Source organism: Lepidothrix coronata, unplaced genomic scaffold, assembly GCF_001604755.1.
Source record: "Lepidothrix coronata isolate B3197 unplaced genomic scaffold, Lepidothrix_coronata-1.0 Scaffold6, whole genome shotgun sequence".
NCBI classification, from domain to species: domain Eukaryota; kingdom Metazoa; phylum Chordata; class Aves; order Passeriformes; family Pipridae; genus Lepidothrix; species Lepidothrix coronata.
Genome location: NW_016690186.1, coordinates 4283842 through 4303253, shown reverse-complemented (window position 1 = coordinate 4303253; position 19412 = coordinate 4283842). Strand labels below are relative to the sequence as shown.

General features: G+C 37.6%; 1 protein-coding gene across 4 annotated transcripts in view; it reads right to left on the bottom strand.

Annotated features, from left to right (window-relative positions):
* Nucleotides 1-19412, bottom strand: part of NOL4 (nucleolar protein 4) — a 173092-nt gene that overhangs the window by 69260 nt on the left and 84420 nt on the right. For all 4 annotated transcript variants that reach the window (XM_017830656.1, XM_017830633.1, XM_017830650.1 and 1 more), the window contains one exon: nucleotides 11450-11733. In XM_017830656.1, coding sequence (XP_017686145.1) covers nucleotides 11450-11733 — 284 coding nt within the window. The remainder of the gene's footprint in view (nucleotides 1-11449; nucleotides 11734-19412) is intronic.

Genomic DNA, 19412 nt, shown 5'->3' with positions numbered 1-19412 from the left:
GCCCGGGGGGCTGGGAATCGAACCCGGGTCGCAGCGGTGAGAGTCCTGCACCCTAACCGCTAGACCACCAGAGGCATATAAGCTCTTTGTATGCTCCTGATTCATCTGTAGGATTCCATCAACTTTGGGTCATGGCCATTGGATGACTGTTCTCATCAGATAAGTAGGAAAAAACATAAATATATGTATATATATATGCATGTATAAAGTGTGTGTGTATCTGCATCTATGTATGTATGTATATGAAGAGAACAACATATATCATTTCCCATCAGATCTGGGGGTAGCTCATGGTATAATCATGATGAGAAGAGTTAGAAAACACAAACTGAATAGGTGTGAAGGGACACTGCGAATGACAGTCAGACCAAAGCAGCTGATGAGAAACATCATCTATATGGGAAATATTCAGTTGTACCATGCCAAAATCCAAGAAACAACTGCAGTATTTCATAGAAACACTGTGAGCTCCAAGAAGCAGCAGCTTAGAGAAAACTCTAGAGATGCATATGGAATTCATCCAGTATTAAAATGTTTCATGATATGCCACATTTACATGGGTGAAATGAAAACTCACACCAGTAACAGACCCCTACCTCTGGCTATATGTTTTCATATGTGCTTGTGTTTTCATACTGTTTCATCAGTTCCCAGTGAAATACAACTGTTGACTCTTTACACAGTTTTCAAATACTAGTTTCCAGGACTTTTTATTGATTGTGCAAGAATACTGTTTTGTAATATTTGTAACAGTGAGTGGCTCATTTGTTACCATGCATTTTACAAAATTATTTGTTTTCTGTCTTTTGACTGTGTTTAATGAATATAACACATATTCCATAGCTTTCAATGCCTACCTACACCACCAATCCCCTCCCTATCTCAATAACTAATGTGGATGCTGTTTTTTTAAATTGTTTCTTTGAAGTATTCAAAATCAGTCACTGTTAGAGACAAAATTCAAAGAAGCATGTTTTGATGAAACATATGGCAGACAAAATCTCAAGTAGACTGATAAGGATTATTGGCAGTTGTTCTTTTTTACTTGTCATTCTGCAGGGAATGAGATACTGTTAGAGACCATCTGGGAAATCCACCTAGCAAATCCTTTGTTGTTGTAGGGATCTAGGACATCAGTGACGATTCCAGTAACTCACTCTTTTCCAGTGGCATATTACATCTGCAACATTGTTGTTTTCTATAAGTCTGAAGGTTATTAATCAGAACTTCATAGACATTGTAAGCTGAACTGTTGCACATCCTCTTGGAGTAAATGTCTATTACCTAGGTTCCCATCTACAGAGGATTACATTCAGTAATTGAAGTGATCCATCACAGTTCTATTTGCTGGTAAGTAATACTATTACCTACATCTACTACTTTGTTCCTAAAAAAAAAAAAAATTTCAGATAGATCTTCCTAGGAGTCTTTGGAAGCAAATTGAGAACAGAGGAGAATTATCAGAAAAAGATGAAGCAGGAAAATGAGGATTAAAAGGCTAGCAACAAAAGAAAGATGATAGAGAACAAAATAGTTAAATAGTTTTAAAGTTGAACTTCTACTTCTCTTTCCCTCTTTTCTCTATTAAAAAATTGACCTTCTCACTTCTCTCACATCAAATAGCAAATCCAGTTACATGAATAAGTAAGTATCCAAAAAAGCATTCAGTGTTCTAGTGTAAGTAATTATTCCCAGCAATTGCTAGGGAGAGCACACAAAAGCACAGCTTGAAGGTGTATCAAACATTCAGTAAGACATTTGACTACTGGCATTCATTCAACAAAAAACAAGATTAGAAAGAGAGATGCGTGTAAGACCACTAATAAAAATTATATTTATTTTAAAACCTCATCAATATGTTGTTATAAAACTCATTAGAGAAAAAAAGTCCTGGACTTCTTTCCTCCCTTTCTGCTGAAGTTGACTTGGCATATAGAAAAGAATTCAATACCAGTAAGAAACAATTAGGAGTAACATTCGTGATTATCAACTTCTTGAATAACAACGTAGTCTTGCAGGAGTGTAACGTGTGTACAAAGTGGCCAATTATCAAGCTATTTATCACAGATTAGTTTTAAGGATCAGCTCTTCAACCTCTGCATCTGAAAAATAAAAAAAAATGACAGTTCATTAAAACTGTAAATAACATAAAGACTAAACACAATCACAGTAGGTAGCAATTATTGCTACCCCATTATATTTTGCTCAATTTACCATCAAATAGTATTTAATCTTCCAAGAGCAAGATTTCTTCTTCTCTTCTTTTTCTAGTTCAAAGAGGAACTGTGTATTTGATAACAGAAGGAGAAGAAAAAGCTGCAGCAAATCATTTGACATGGTAGGACTTCAACACAAATTTAATTTCCTTCCTAATGAGAAAAAAAAAAGGCACAACTAAACAAAACACAAAAGCTTGATTTAGGGACTGCAACAAGGCTCAGCCTTGAAGCTGCGTGTCAGGAACAAATCTAGGTTGAAGCGAACAGGAATTTGCCTGAGTGGTACAGACATAGGTTCCCAGGTTGATGAATTATAAAACGTTCTTAGCTGTAAATGGGGAGGGAAGTAGTAATTTCATACCTTACCTCACTGACTTCAGAGGTCCTTGATAGCTTTGTCTCTTGTCCGAACAGATGTCCAGCCACTAAAACCAGGTTGGACAAAGTCCTGCATCCGCTCCATGTACAAATGCTTCTTTTTCAACATGAGGGACCAAAGACTCCAAACATGAGTGTAAATGAGGATAGACAGCTGGATCTATAAGTAACACATATGCAATCTGGAATCAACAGCACCACTGTCTGATATTTGACCACCTTGCACTTTTTCCTTTAAAAAAACTTATGAGAACATTTATAAAAGGTCAAATTAAAACTTATTCTCTTTCACTACATTAACTGGGATCTCATACACGTGTTGAGCCAGATTGTGTTCTCCATTACAGATATGTAAATCTAGAGTAGCACCATCAACTTCAGTTTAATTGATCTGGAGTTACATCATTGGAATGGATACCCCGCAGGAAACCAATTTCACTTTCAAGAGCTTTCATTGAACATGAAAACCTGCTACTAAATATACTTCCAATGGGAAGAATTAGACATAAAACTGTTATAATAGACAAAGGACTTCGATGAATGTTAGAGAATGCTACAGCATCCATATTTCCTGGCAAATACAGCACTGATTTTTTTCATGCATCTGTAGTTGTCTCTCTTTAAAATAATGTTTTATTTAGCCATTTATCAGAAGATTCACGTCTGGAAAACACAGTGCTCTATAAAACCATAGTGCTTACACTTAAACAGTGCTTATTAAACCCTTAAACTAACATCAGTTTTGGTTTTGGTACCAAAAAGCTTCTCAGTGGCCTATAGCAACTACCTTACAAAAGCAGTAAAAAACAAGAAAGACTTTTTTTTTCATAGAACCACACTGCTTTATCCAAACAACAAATAAACTGATTTTTGGAAACAGAAAATTGTAATTTTCTCAGCTTTCTCATTTTCTAAAAGTAGGAAAGAGTAAAATCAAGGTGTCTGATAAAGTGGCAAAGCTAAAGGACTCAGTCTTTACAATAGGAGCAACCTATAAAAATCCTGTGTATGAAGTAGGGTTTCATAGGGAAACAGAAAATAGCCTAGTTTGTAGGTAAGTGGGTAGAAAAAAATTAGGTCATCAAACTGCTTTCACCCACTTTTTGTTCTCCTTTTATTAATGTTCTCCATGTGTAGGAGAAGAGAATAGGCCTGCCTCCTTTTATTGTGGTATATCTATCACCCAAGAAGTTATGAAAAACAGTGTCATGGCTGTTACCTCTGCACAAACCTGAGTATAGTGTACAAGATGCATACTTCAACACAACATTTGAGACTGTCTTCGCACACCAAAGATGTGAGATAGAAGCTTAAAGATGTTGTAGCTTTGCATCACCTACACATGATGGTGACAGAGTTGGATTTCACCCTCACTTTAATTCTTCTATAATTTTTACTTTTAATCCTCAGTACAAACCGTTTCCAAAGATTTAGTGTAGAGCAGCAATGATGGATCCATCAGGTAACAACAATTAAGTCACGGCTGGAAGATGCCACCATTCTCTCCTCAGTGCTATGGCTGTAATGCTGAGAACAGACTGGACCCTTAGCTGCAGACTCAGTCTGTGCTGGTATCTTGTTGCTCCACAGAATGTGTATAATGCTGACTTTGCATTCTGCTCAACTCCCCCTGTTGTTGTTTGGTCAAAATCTTGTTCCTTGTTGTAACATGTCCTGCCTATACCTGTACCAGACCTTGTGTCCCTGCTCATAAGTTATTCATTACAGTGGCAAACAGTATTTCATGCTAAGCCTTTTCCTACTTCTAACAATTAAGTCATAAAATAAAGCTGTCAAATCCCTGGACTGCAGATTTTTTAAGATATTTGCATTAACAAAACAGCAGTAAGTAAAATATAGCATTGTTTTAACAATCAATTTCTATCTGACCATGGAAATGAAATAAAATATAACAACTAATCGAAACCAAAACAAAACCAAACAACCTAATTTCCTCTTATGCCATATCTAGGTAGTGAGATCCAACTTCAAGCAAGGGAGATGGTGAAAAGTTCTCAGGAGAGGATGAGTTGGAGTCAAAAGCTCCTTTCTGAAAGGTTTAACTTTCAATTCAGATTCATTATTTAAACTTGGGCATTTAGCAAAATAAACTAGATGGGCAAAAGGCTATTTGTCAAAAAAGCCAATATGCAGCATTTAATGGCATCCTCAAAAGGACAAGATCCTTCTATCTTACTCTTTCCACCTTCCTTCCTGCTTAGAGCTAGCTAGATCATATAAGCACCATATGACAATGCTCCCATTCAGATGAAACCTATCTATTCCACTTGACTATAAATAATCAAGGACGATGAAAGAAAAAATGCTTGAATTATAAAAAAAAAAGAAAAAGAAAACAAATAAATAAATAAATAAACAAACCAACACCTCCAACACTGTTCTTCAACATACCAAATTCCCAAAGCCTGCATTTTAACTCTTGCTTCAAGTAGGTGCACACTTGTTTCACATTTCATTAAGAAAACATTTAAATAAATTACTTCCTAAGTTGCTCAATAAGCTACTGTCTCCATAAAAGCCCACTGTAACTCCTGAGGACTCCACTTGTTTTAGAAAAAGCCAAATGCTCCCTTGTATTCTGACCATCACCACTTCCCCAAGGAAACCTGCAGACAGAAATACAGGCTAGACAGATAGCGACTTCACATGTCTCAGAAACACTTCAGATGTGATGATCTTCACTGGATATAAGGAATGATCTTCCACTTTTTACTAAGACACGATCATATCTTTTAGAGAGAGTGAGAAGGAAACACATAGAAACTCTACCTTACTCCTCAGAGATGGTGTCCATCTGTGGCTAAATTCATGTACACTTTTGGAAACCAGGTTCATGATGCACCAGCATATGACAACAGGCTTACCTGTATATTTGTATATTTAGGTAAGGCTGCTGGGACGGTTGGGCCTGGTTTCCTTTAGTAACAATGATCTCCAGTAGAGCAGATATTACAAGATTCTACAGCTGCACTAACCACTGAAGATGACTAAAGTTTTAACTAGAGTATCATGAAGGAACTTCAAATGACTCTTCACCCAGGACTCACATATGCTCTGGGTTTCAGATCCCATGCAAGGTTACAGCCTTTAAATACCTTCTTAGAACCTGTCTTAAAAGCAGACAGTGTGCCAGGCTAACCTGCCACAGTGTAGATACATCTGTTACAATGGTGGTTTGAAGCTGCAATTGTTGGAAGCAAACAGCCCCTGGCAGCGGCCCATGACAGTAATACTGTTCTTTACATCAGGCAGAAGAAACACTTCAAAAGTCCAGCATTAAAGGAAGGATAGAAAGATTTTCCTTTTACACTACATAAAAGCTCTGCCTTGTTGTGAACAGCTGTAACTATAATGGCATGCACATTAGAATGCAGTATTATAATTAAAGGTCATGGTATGCACCAATCATTATTCACTGTTCTCTTCTCTAAAACTATGACTTTATTCTCAGATTTAGAGTAAAAATTTTTTACCTTGTGCCATTCTGCAAGTAGCCAATTACACACTTGAGCTAAGCATGATGCATATTAACTTAGCCTTAGTTCCTCTGAGTCCCTTCAGAGGGACTCCAGCTGTCCAACTTTTCTATCAGAAATTTTTTCTGGTAGAAAGAAATAAAACCAACTGTTTGCAATTAGTAGGTATCCAGACAAAATGGGCACATGTGTGTAGTCCATGTTACCTTATTTTAATGCATCTCCTAGGCATTTAAGATCAGTGGCATGTTTTTCTATCTGGGAAATTCCAAAGAGAAGTTGTTGCATAATAGGAGCATCCCTTGCAATACAGACATAATGAACTATTTATTAATCCAGGTAAAATACACAGCACAATGTAGATATGACTGGTTAGCTCAAAAGCCTGTTTTCCCACACGGTATCACAATGACCTTGTTATCCAAATGCAGAAGAGACAATATCATTTAAAAGGAGCAGGCTTGCTATATTTAATGAAATAAATAATGAAGAAGAGATAAAGCTATATCATGACTTTTCAAAATGAAATCTAAGGTCCAGGAAGTAGCAATAACAAAAGAAACAGCAATAAAAAAATCTCAGTGCTACAGAGACTTCATAAAGAAATCCAGCAGGCTCACACATAAGTAAGCATATAATGATCTAAAATAATTTAGATATGCACTTAACTGAATTCATAGAACTGCATTTGCAGAGCATTGGCTCATGAAAACTTTCTAAGTCTTTTGTACTACAAAGACCCAGCCTTGTTAAGGTAAATTTATGTATATATTTTTGCAGCTATGCAAAATTTCACACACTTCAGTTTAGTCCTAAATGGTTGTAGAAAATTCTACTGCTGTGAACACCTAAGTCTTACTGGAGGCTCTGTTCCCTAATATAAGCTCAATAAAAGCACATATATAAAGTGTATATACATACATATACATACTTACATATATGTACTTAACACTATGAAAACCCATGTTCATCCTTGCGCAACATTTTTTCAGTGAATAGTAAAACATTTGCAAGTCATATTCTGAAGTGTTAAATAATATATCCTAGTAGTTTAAAAAGTTGAATTAAAATTTGTTCACAGGGTTAACTAATCCCCAGTTGTTTATCCTATTCTTTTCAGGCAACCGCCCCTTGATTTATTATAAAAAAAACCCAAACCCTACATTTCTTACAAACCACTAATTACCTCCTCTGTGTACATTAGAGAGGTCTGATTTTAGAAAAATGTTAAGTATCCCTGTTTTGACATCCATGACTCTTGCAAAATAAGTCCATTACGTAGCAAAGTTCCCCTACAGCTCAAATAGGTATGGACAACATAAGTATTCCAAAAATTGAACTTCCACAAAGGAGTAGCCATTTTCAAAAAACATTTGACTATTAGCTGTCAAATTTACAAAGAAAATATGATAGAAAAACTACCATTTTTATCTCAACTTTTCCTGATCATATTTCTGCAGCACATGCAAAATTATCTATCAGAACGTCAGCCAAGAGATCTTCCTGGCTCCATCCCTTTGCCTCTGAGTTTCACAGAGTTCTGGCTATCCCAAAAAAGTAACATCTTGTACAGGCTAAATAGGCCATTTTAGAAGTTGGAGGAAGCATAATGTACTTCTTCATCCAATTCTAGCCCAATAATTGAAATATATTTCCCTTCTTTTAGAAACCACATATTTTCTTCACCAACTTCTCATATAACTTTTCTCAATTCTTTGCCAAATAAAGATACCATAGGAATACTACATTTTAAGAAGTGGCATATCAATTTTATATCTAATGAATGCTGCAGATTATTTTTCTCATGAAAACATTATTAGAGGCATCATAGTTTAGGAACAGTATTCCCCAATTTAGTACTCCCACTAAAAAGACAAGGAATCACTTCCCTCCCCTCCTAAATGGGAGACACAAAAGGCAGAGATCACGGGTTGAGATAAGAACAATTACTGGAAACAGCAGTGAGATAAGAAAAATGAACAGTAACAACAACAATACTAATAACAAAAGTGTACAAGGAGAGGGTGATTTACATGCAAAATGCTGACCAAGCCCAGGACAACGAAATAATAGTGGGCAGCTTCCCTCTGCCCACCACACTTTCTCCACCAAAAAAGGAACGCTCTTCTTCTTGGAAGAAAGAGAGAGAGTCCCTACCCCTGGCAAAGGACATGAGATGGTATGGAATATTATGGTCTTGGCCACTCCCACACAGCTCCAGGCACCACCCCTTTGCAGCTACTGCAAAAAATTAACCCTGTCCTTAGCCAAAACCAAGGCAAGAGGTTGCACTAAACACATTTGCTTACCCATCACTACCAGTGATGCCATTATTCAGGTCCAATCATCTCTGGTAACTGTATGACTGAATGGCTGAGAGAGCACTGGGACAATTTCCAGGAGACTTCAAAAAACATCCCACATACTTGGTGTATTCTAGGTAAAAAGGACATGTGAGATATGGCTCCTAGTAAACAGTAGTACTCTGTTAACCTTATATGTTCTTTATTTTCTTTCCTTCTTTTGCAGAGAATTAGAGTCCAGGCTAGTTGTAAAATATTCTTTGTTCAGTATGTAAGATACCATTTAAGGTAAAACAGTAATAGTTATTTATATGACTGTATATATATATGCATATTAAATTCTGAGATGTACAGTCACATTCTATTCTAATACATTGATGGGTTTTAACCCTTAAAAAGTATCTTACAACTTTTTTTAGATTTAAAAATAAGAGTAGAATTAATCTGTAAAACACTAAATTGGCCAAAAAATATTCTTTTACTCTATACTCAACTTACAGATCTCTGAAAATTTTTTGCTTATCCCAGGACTGCATTCTTTCTGAAGTATTTACTCCATATTTAATAATCTTCATTGCATACCTAATAAATCATATACTTAAATGAACTGTGAACATCAACATGAGTTTCACTGGGACAAAACGGGGAGACAAATCTGCATATTATTGGCAGTATAGAGTGGGTAGGATGACAGTGAGTGTGAAAGAATGTATCAATGTGGGGGATGATTCTGGTGTCTTAAAAGTTGTAGAGTAACAAAGAATGAGATGGTTTTGATTGTCATCTCAATTCATTACAAACAGATTTTTAACACTTTTTGATACATTTTTTGCATCTTAGTTGGAACTGATTGAAATTGGAAATTCAAGCTATGTTCTTGTCTTAGCTACAAATGAGTTCCACATTAAGACTCCTCCTTCCTTTGCCAAGCTTATTTGTGTATTTGCAAGAGTGATGGCAGAAGCAACAACCTATCTCAGGCAAAAGGGCCTGTGTGTCTGCCAATATTTGGGTGACGAGCTTCATTGGAACAATGTTCCCTGAAGCAAATGAAGATACCATCCATATTAGCCAATTTGGTACTCACTGTGCAACAGTGAAAGTACTGAGTAAATCCAGCATTGGAGTGTATACACACACTGAGACTACAGATAGTCAGAATATTTTCCACAATATAAAAATTTGTAAGAAAAAAGTATTCCATGCAGACAGACAGTTTTCCATGAAGATTTTATGGAGAAGGTTTGGGATACATGATTTGCTAAATTGGAATGGCCACATGAAAGATTAACAATCTCCCATTTAGTCTTCCTTTCTTCTACCCACCAAAACTCAGACACTTAAGTAACAAACACATTTCAAGTTTTTATTTTTACTCCACAGGCAATGAAGACAGAAGGTAAAACTTTACCATAAACAAATGTTGTTCTCTAGACATTAGTCACGTACAATCCCTTTCTAGGTATGCCTAGAAAAAGTGATTTTCCATAACACTCCTCTTTCAAAGTCCTGTAAAAAGAGGTGCCAATCCAAAGTATATCTCTGTTGTCAGGCTACTGAAAGCTAATGGCTAGTATTAATAGTACTTGGATTCACAACTAACATCCTATTATTGCTGCTGTAAAAGTGGTAAGCCAGTTGTTTATCAGATAAAAAACAGGAACTTGTCACCAGTAAGATCAGTGGCTGAATTCTATGACACAGGCCATTTCTTCACCCTCCCTTACAGTAGGTCCTCATGACAAACACCTTCCTAGAAAGCTAATGAACCTAATCTAATCTATAGGATCTGTCTTTATATACAAAATAACCACCCTTGCTTCCCCTTACCCACATAATAGAAACTAGAGAGAAAAGCCCTCAGGAAATTCCAGCTTCTTAAAGCAAACTTGTCAGTTTTAATTCAGGTTAGGTGCCTGCATAACACAATAATGAAGGAAAAAAGTCAGCTCCTTTCAGATGTTGATAATTCACGTGTAGTAATTTTCTTGGGTATAAACGCTTAACATTCATATGGATTCACTCTTGTCCTGGTTTTGGCTCAGAATGAGTTCATTTTCTTCCTAGTAGCTGGTACAATGCTATGTTTTGGATTAAATATGAGAATAATACTGATAACACACTGATATTTTAGTTGATACTAAGCAGTGCTTACCCTAAGTCAAGGACTTTTCAGTTTCCCAGGCTCTGCCAGGTGCACAAGAAGCCGAGAGGGAGTATGACCAGGACAGCTGACCTGGACTGGCCTAAGGGTTATTCCATACCATAGAGCACCAGGCCCAGTGTATAAACTGGGGGGAGTTGGCCAGAAGCCACCAATTGCTGCTCAGACACTGGCTGTGGGCATCGGTCAGTGGGTGGTGATTGCTTTGTTCGTCATGTGTGTTTCTTGGATTTTATTCCTCTTTCTCATTTTGTTGTCTTCTTTTTCATTACAATTATTATTAGTGGCATTATACTTCATTTTATTTCAATTATTGCACTGTTCTTATCTCAGCCCATAGGTTTTACCTTTTTTCAGATCTCCCTGCCACCCCAGCAGAGTGGGGAGGGGAGTGAGTGAGCAGCTGCAAGGTACTTAGTTGCTGGCTGGGGCTAAACCATGATGATTCTACAGATACATAATACATGTGATGAGATGGCCATCTATAAATATACATACATATATGTATCTCAGTATTTATACATATATATATGTATCACATTATATACATATTTATATATATATATATTTCAAATGGGTAAGTAGACACTTCTCGATAAATGAATTGATAAAATTCATGTCTGATGGAGAACTGCACCATTTTTTGTCTGTGTGTCAGCACAATATACATGCCTGTACATATTTATTCACCCATGTACATCCACGTACACTTAATGTATATATGCATAATATACGTGTAACAGAGCATACATACCTATATATAGCATTTAAGTAATGATCCAACAAACATTAAGTGCTTATGTGGGAATAACCTTTAGTTTGGCCTCACAAATCTTTTCCTTTTCTAAACTACATACTTCATATCTGGAGCATGTGGAAGCATCTTACCTTGCTTCCATTTTCTCTTGCCTCCCGTTCCATCTTGAGGTCAGAAATTAGGAGAGTCTTGTATTTGTTCTTTCCATTACTGCTGTGATCATCTAGTCTGTATTCTGAAGTCAGCTGAGCAGAGAGGGGACTGTCACTCAGGTTCAGAGGCTGCTCATCCTGCTCCAGATTTGTTTTGCCATTACTGTTGGTTTCTGCCATCTCCCTGCAGTGTGTTCCCCCTGAAGCATTGGAACTGTGTCCCACGGTCTCATTGCCATTAAAACTCTCTGCGGCTGAATCATCTATTAAAAAATATATATTTTCAGTCACATGCCACATAATCATCTCTGTCCAGTTCAAACATAATTTATATCTTCACAATTTTTTTCAAAATAGAATGAAAGCGGTTTATATTTACTAACACCGGTACATTTTTGCAAAATGTGCACACACACTTCTCCACATTTGCAAGTAAAAGCTTTAAGTAAATCTATGAAATATTACTAAGTTAAGGGAAATTATCTGGGCTGACACCTTAGTATCACTGTGTACAAAAAAGATAAGTATCATAACGATTTTTAGGAACAAAGTGACAAAATCTGCCTTAATCAATCGGTCTGTCCGTATGTCTATTTCTTATTTCAGATTCTTATACCATGCTCCTTACTGTAGTATTGCACATTTCCAAAATCAGCAGAGGTGCACATGGTACTCAGAGAGAATCTAGTTCTCAGGTTTTAAGTGTGCAGAACAGCACATCGCATCCATAAACATCCTCTTGCACAGCCAAAACTTAAACACATCTGATATATTCACTGCTGGCAGTAAAGATATGCAGGAAGAGTGGACTCCAGAAACAAAGATCCTCTCTTCATTTTGTTCACGTGCCCATTCACTTAGTTAATTCATTGTGTGTTATAATATATGTAAAAATACTGATCAATAGTGGATTAGATTATAAATCTGAAAGCTACATCCAAAAATTCTGGATGTGTTGTTGTTACCCCCAAGATTTTACAGATGAATTGTATGATTAGTATGTGTCTTCACATACTTATGGGTTTGTATATCCTGTTGTCAGCATTCGAATTTGCTACCTGTGCTACTACCCTTTACATCTAAGCAATCTTTTCACCAACAGTCTAGGTAGGAAAACAATTCATCCTTCAGTGGGTTAAAAGGCAGCTGAATTAGGCGCTCAATTTGCTTACTTCTTGTTCTTCAAAGCACCTGGTTTTTGGCAACTTACATGGTTTTGCTAATGGTGCTACACCTGCCTAGGGCTCTACAAGCCTATCCTTATTGCAGACAGTGAAGCTGGAAACAAAACTGGGGAGTTAGTAGTCAGGAATGTGTTCAGATTGAAACTGGAGATACAGGATGAGATGGACCTTAATAGTTTAGCACCTTAATATACCATCTGCTTTGGGCCCTTCTAAACAACTTCAATGGAAAAGAAGTAAACACATTTATACACATGTGGTACTTAAAAAAAAAAAAAAATCAGGACACGTTCTTTAATGGATGAGCTCAGAAATACTCATACTTAAACTACATGAATAATCAAACTGTTGACTCACTATCATTATTACAGTAAAAAACAACTACTCACTGCACTCAGATCAGATTTTTTAAAGGGAATAAAATACTGTATAAATGGGGAGTAATCTAATTCAATTAAATACTTAGAAAGTCATAGACAAGAAATGATACATCAGTGCCTTGCTTGCTGTACTCATCCAAAACTTTTATGTCACAGTCCTGTATACAGGAGTGGGCATATATTATGAGCATATTTTTTAAAATTTCTTTGGTTTTTAAACCTGTAAAAAATCTAGTTTCATAAAAATCCATAATAAGAATCATAATTTAAATGGTTTTATTTAAAGAACATTTTTGTTGTTCTATAAAATGCTTTATAATTAATGGCTGGAGAAAAAAAAAAGTGTGCTTTGGTATAAACCACTTTTATATGACTTTTACAAATACAAATGTATATACTATAAAATACATAACATTCCTAGAATAATACTTTTAAATGTGTACACCAACCAAACTTGCAACAGAGCAATGCTGCTTGGGGATTTCAGCTATGCAAGTGAATAAAGCAAGCAGAATTTATCCTTGATAAACCTTCTATCATGCCCTGATACTTATGTCTTAAAGAGCATAACCAATAAAAAAGGTTAAAATTCTAAATAGAGCTTCAGAAATAAATATGCAGTTTTGCTATTACGAAAGAGAAAATGAAATTCCAATATGGGGGTGTTATTTTTTAAAAGAAAATAGCCATATTTGCAATACATTTTAAAAGATCAGAGAAAACACTTTGATTACTGCTGATTTCTATTTAGGACTGTTAACAGATAATTGGCTTCTTGATTATCAGTTTAACAAGGGATAGTTAGTTTCAAATTAATTAAATCAATTACTGAATTGGTCACAGAGTGAGGGATGCTCTTCCCTTTGAAGGGCTCAGAAAATTCCCTACTGTCGGGAGCAAAGAGAGAAACAAGTGAGTAATCAGAGGATGCAAAGAACCACCTAAAAGGTGGGGGCACTGCCTACTCTGCACCACACAAGTCTGATCTCTAGGGAACGTCTGTGTGCTGGCACTCAAGTGTCCCCGCTCATGCAGTGCAGAGTCACTACCAGGACACAGACAGCTAAATGGGAATGATGAGAGCTGTGCTTAGAGCTAGATCCAGGAACAGCCAATTCTCAAGCACAGCTGTTAGTTTTTACCTTGTAATCATAAGCAATAATTCTTTTATTTCTTTTTTTCCCCTTTATGACAAATGGTTGACAACTAAAGCTTACACGTGTGAGAAGGTTACAATGCAGAAGAAAAAAAAATCTTATATTTGTTCTAAAACATGACCATTGAAAAGATTCCTATGCTGAGTAAATGCAATCAAGCATCATAATACTCTGAAACAATAAAAAAGTATTTACAAGATTTTGTCTTTTCTTAGCAAAACTTAGTTACTTGATGGTAAATCTCAGTTTCTACTATACAGTCAAATACTTGTTTTTACAGTCATATAACCTGGCTTGTTAGAAATGGGAACTGTTGTTTGTTGGGTTAATGCTAAGGAAAATGGCTACCATGGGTATGGTATAAATCATGAGTTTGCCAAGTAAAGAGAAATACGTATTTCCATAAAAGAGATGAAGGAAAAACAAAAAGTGGTGGAGCACTAATAGTTTCTCACAGATGTTACCAAGGTAACTAGATTACAAGGTTTAGTATATTCCTCATCCCTGGGCAGCCGTCTATTTTTGCCAAGAATAAGGCTACTTCAAAGCAAGAGTTGCTCAGGAAAAAGTCAGGAGGATCTGGCCCAGGAGAGGAAAGACATGTTCACATTTGGATACAGGCAGTCACAGCCCAAACACCTCCTGACTGCTGGGCCGAGATGAGGTCCACCCCCTCCCAGTGCACATGGGGAAGCAGCCATGGACTCACTGCACGGCTCCCCTCCTGCAGGAAGCTCTTCGTCCCCACTGCCAGTCACCAGCCACGACTGCAAATGATGCCCTCATCAAATGCTGTTGCTCACTCAGGGCAGGACACATCTTTAGTAAATGTGCAGCTTTCAAGCCCTTACCCCAGGATGCTGAAAGACTGGAAACACATCTACAACTGGTTTTGTTACTTAAGACTGAAAAGGGCAAGTCTGACTGCAAAATATGTATGTGTTTCACTTCAGAAATACAGATGGGGCTTGCCTCACCTATGCAGAGATCCTCTTCCAGGGACTAAAGAGCACCACCTCTCAGAAAAATACTCCAAGAACAGACTGCTGAATCAGACAGCAGCCACCTTCTTGCTGAAGCATAGAACAGTCTCCAGGCTTAGGCAGAGACTTCTCACTCATGGACCGGTATTTCTTGCACCGCCTTTTCCCACTTGCACACTGCTCCACACTGATCATCTGCTCTGACCAACACCCTTTGGATACTTTCAGTCCAAGTACTCTCTGTGTTAAAGGTAATTGATAGGACAAGGGGTAATGGCTTTAAACTGAGAGGCAGGGTTAAATTAGATATTCGGAAGAAATTCTTTACTGAGGGTGATGAAGTACTGAAACAAGTTGCCCTGAGAAGTTGTGGATGCCCCATTCCTGGAAGGGTTCAAGAGTAGGTTGGATATGCCTTGGGCAACCTGGCTTAGTGGAAGGTCTCCCTGCTCATGACAGGAGAGTAGGAATTATATGGTCTTTAAGGCCCCCTTCAACTCAAACCATTCTATGGTTCTATGATTCTAATTCTCAAAACAAGAACTGCAGTAACTTTTCTACTTCAAAGTTAGTTCCTTAATCATCACATTGCATTACAGCTTCCAGCTCCTCCTTTTAGATCCCACAGAGACCAGCAAGATACAAAGTGACACCAGCTTTGTTTTTGAACATATGAGAAGTCTGTATTCCTGCTGTGAACCCTCCAGACTCATTGCAATCATCACTGTGTTAGTTTTCTCCCTGCTTTTGAAGGAAAATTGGAAATGGTGGAAGAAAAGACAACGCCAAAGAAAGCTCAAGCAAACAGATGCTCTGAATATGAATTTTGATTCTCAGAACTATTGTATCCTTCACTTCAGTTATCTGCCACAGACATTCACATTATCATGGCCTAAATCTCCATCGAAAATCAGTGGCAGGTGGTATTTTAAGGAAACTCTGATTTAGAGCAGGAAACTAGGTCTTAATTTATAGGAATATATTTTCCTTTCAAACAATATCCAGATTTATGAATGGGCAAACAACATACATTGCTAGAATTAGAGATTCTTCTGTTACAGGTTAACATCCAGTTGTTCTACTCAGAAAGAACTGTCTTCAGACAAGATATGTCAAATGCTCAATGCAGTGCTCAATAGAAGTGCTTTCTTAAAGTTGAAGTGAGCACCAAAGACAGCTGGAATAACAAGTTTATCAAATACCACTTTTCTGAGAGCACAAATTTAAGATCTAAACTCTAATATGTGTCATTGAAGTACTGTGACTAGCAAACCAAGGTACATATATATACTCTCATTTATCTCCTTGAGAGAAAAATGTCCAGATGTTTTAAAGGATCTCTTAGGTATCAATTTTATACTCTAAATCACCCAGACTTTTCATATTCCTTACAGCTAAGTCAGGGAGGAGTTAAGAAGCCATTCTACATAAAGACAAATTTCTGAATAAATCCTCACCCTCTCTCAACTCTCGTGTGAGAATGCAATTAATATTTAGAGTATGCTTTAACAGTTTATACAGCTGAGATTTCAGCTACCTGAAACACATTTTACTAGTGAGTAATCCAAAGCACAGGGGCCTCTGGTGGTCTAGTGGTTAGGGTGCAGGACTCTCACCGCTGCGACCCGGGTTCGATTCCCAGCCCCCCGGGCAGATGGAGCTCGTCAGCCCTGTGAGGCAATCCATCTAAGAGAAGGTCACTCTAAACAAACCTACGTCCTGGGGACCTCACTGCCACTGTCCAAGCTTGCTTGGCCCCGGCAGATGAACCTCAGGATTAAAGGGTGGGCTCAGTTCAGCGCACGCTGTGTCTCACCTAAAAAATCCACTGCGCAGGCTCGAAGGGTTAATGACCTTTCCCAAATCTTCGCTCGCGAAGACTGGCCATTATTATAATCCAAAGCACTGGGCTTTAGCTCTAACAGCAGTAATGGGCCCAGGCCTGCAACCATATGGCCACATGGAACCTCAGATCCACTGAAAGGGCAGAGAGCTCACTTAGGAAGCAGGTAGAAAACAAGGGAAAGGCAATTAACCTTACACCACTTGTGGCCCTTTTGAAATAGTCTGATTATATGAGGGTGTCCTACAAGTCAAAACCATTCCTGGTAATAATTAATCACACCAAATGAACAAGGCATTTGTTGGGGCCACTTTGTTCTGCTCTAAGGATTGGAGATATGAGAGGACCCCATACACAGCCCAAACAGACAATGATGCCTGCAGACTCCAAGGCAGCATGCATTCAGGTTAAAAGAACTCTTTGAGTGGGCTACCTGTTGACAGAGCATCTCTGAGAGCAGCAAGATGGGTAACTGTTCTTTCTAAAAGGAGATTGGAAGCAAATGAGCTGAGTAGGATGAGTGAGACTGAAACTTCTTGCTGTGCAAATGCAGACTGTCATAACACCCACTCTGAAAGATTGTCTACCAAAACCCTGTATGCTGAAGTTTGCTTTAATCTTGTTGGGCTGGACACCATCAGGCCAGACCTCGCCAAACACCACTTTATACCCCGAGCAATCTGATTCATTTGAAGAGAATCACTTGCAAGAGACAGTAGTGCAGACCAGAGTGACAGGCTCCATATCAGAACTATGCTGTCCTCCTTAAACTTTGGCTTCAATATTGCACGTGTTTATTTCTCCGTATGTTAAAATACAACTTTAATGTAAATAATATGTTACACAAGCAACCATTTTAAACTAAGTTAGTTACATTCCTTCCATAATCTACAAAACCAAGGCAAACCTTCCCAACAGGAGCTATTGAAAAAAACACTCTACCAATGGCATCCAACAGCAGGCAGTTTGGGGAAAGCTACACCATGAATCAGGCAAAAGGTGGTGTACAGTGCTGACTCACAGAAATTTCCATAGTATAAAATAATTATTGAGACTTTTCTAAATATACTGGTGAAAGGCAAAGACACTTCTCACTCACAGCACTTTTCACAAGGACCATTTAATACCAATTTGTCACAGTTATGTATTTGGTTATGCTTCATTTACATCACAAGTCATGTTTCGAAAAAACGTTCAATAAATAACCTAAAAGCCAGACAAAATCAACTCTGTCTATTCATTATCTTCATTCCCTTTCATATTATGATAAAGAACAGGGGTTGAATTAATGAAGGTACAAAGGTGATTTCAGATGCTCTTTTATTCTTCATTTCAAAAAGCATAAGAATGGTCATAGTTGGTCAGATAAAAAATGCACTTTGTCCAATATCCTGTCTCCTGCAGTAACTATTAGGAGATGTTCAGGAAAAAAATAAGCCAATCATATACAATTTTTCCTCCTATGGATTGCTGAGCCCTTAATAATTCTAAATTCAAGGTCTTTTTTGACCAGCATGTGGTTTCTAGTAGCACACCAACACTCAAAAGATTTTTTGATTTCCAAAAATTCGGTCTTTATTTGAACCTGTGTAAAACCCAAGCAACCTTCTCTGCTCCAAAAAGTTACTGCCACTATTTCTGTTTCCACTAAAATGTCAGTACGGTGGCAAGGAAATAAGGAACAGGAATGAAGAGGTAGGCAGGGGACAGAACAGGGTGAAGTGCACAGAGCTCAGTCCCTACATTCACAGTGAGACTGCACTTGCTCCATATTTTATTCAATTACAGTGTTAAATAACAGAGCAGTGAACAATTGCCACTCCATGACATCAGCAACTATCACAAAAATAATACTGCCCTCTCAGTCACAGTGTTATAGAAGGGCTCATTTATAAAGCTTCATGAGTGATTTGCATGACTACTTTGCCTGCAGAGCTCCTGTCCCCGCATATAGATAGCAAGGAGATGTAGCAGAATGTGTATTGGGAGGATACTGCACATGGAAATAATCAATTGGAAAGCTCACTGGGTGCACAGTCATCTTATTATCACTGTGCATCTAGTTTGTACTTGTTCTTTGGCATTTACACTTCAAAACACATAGCCCTTAAGGTCTCTGGGGAGAAAAATCCCTAGTTTTGCCCTTACACTGGAGAAACCTTCAGGGCACATTTTGTAACAAAGGCTCTGTCAAGCAACTGTTAATATAGAAACCTGCAATTCTTCTATAAGTTTTTATGCCGTATATAGGATCATATTTGACAGGCAAAATATCATCTGGCACTGAGAATGTGGCTTAGAGCTCCCTCTCTGGGCAAGCACTGCAGGAAAAACTTCTCAGTTTGATAACATATGAGTGATGCTAGAGGTATTGCCTTATGCTCATCCTGAAGAG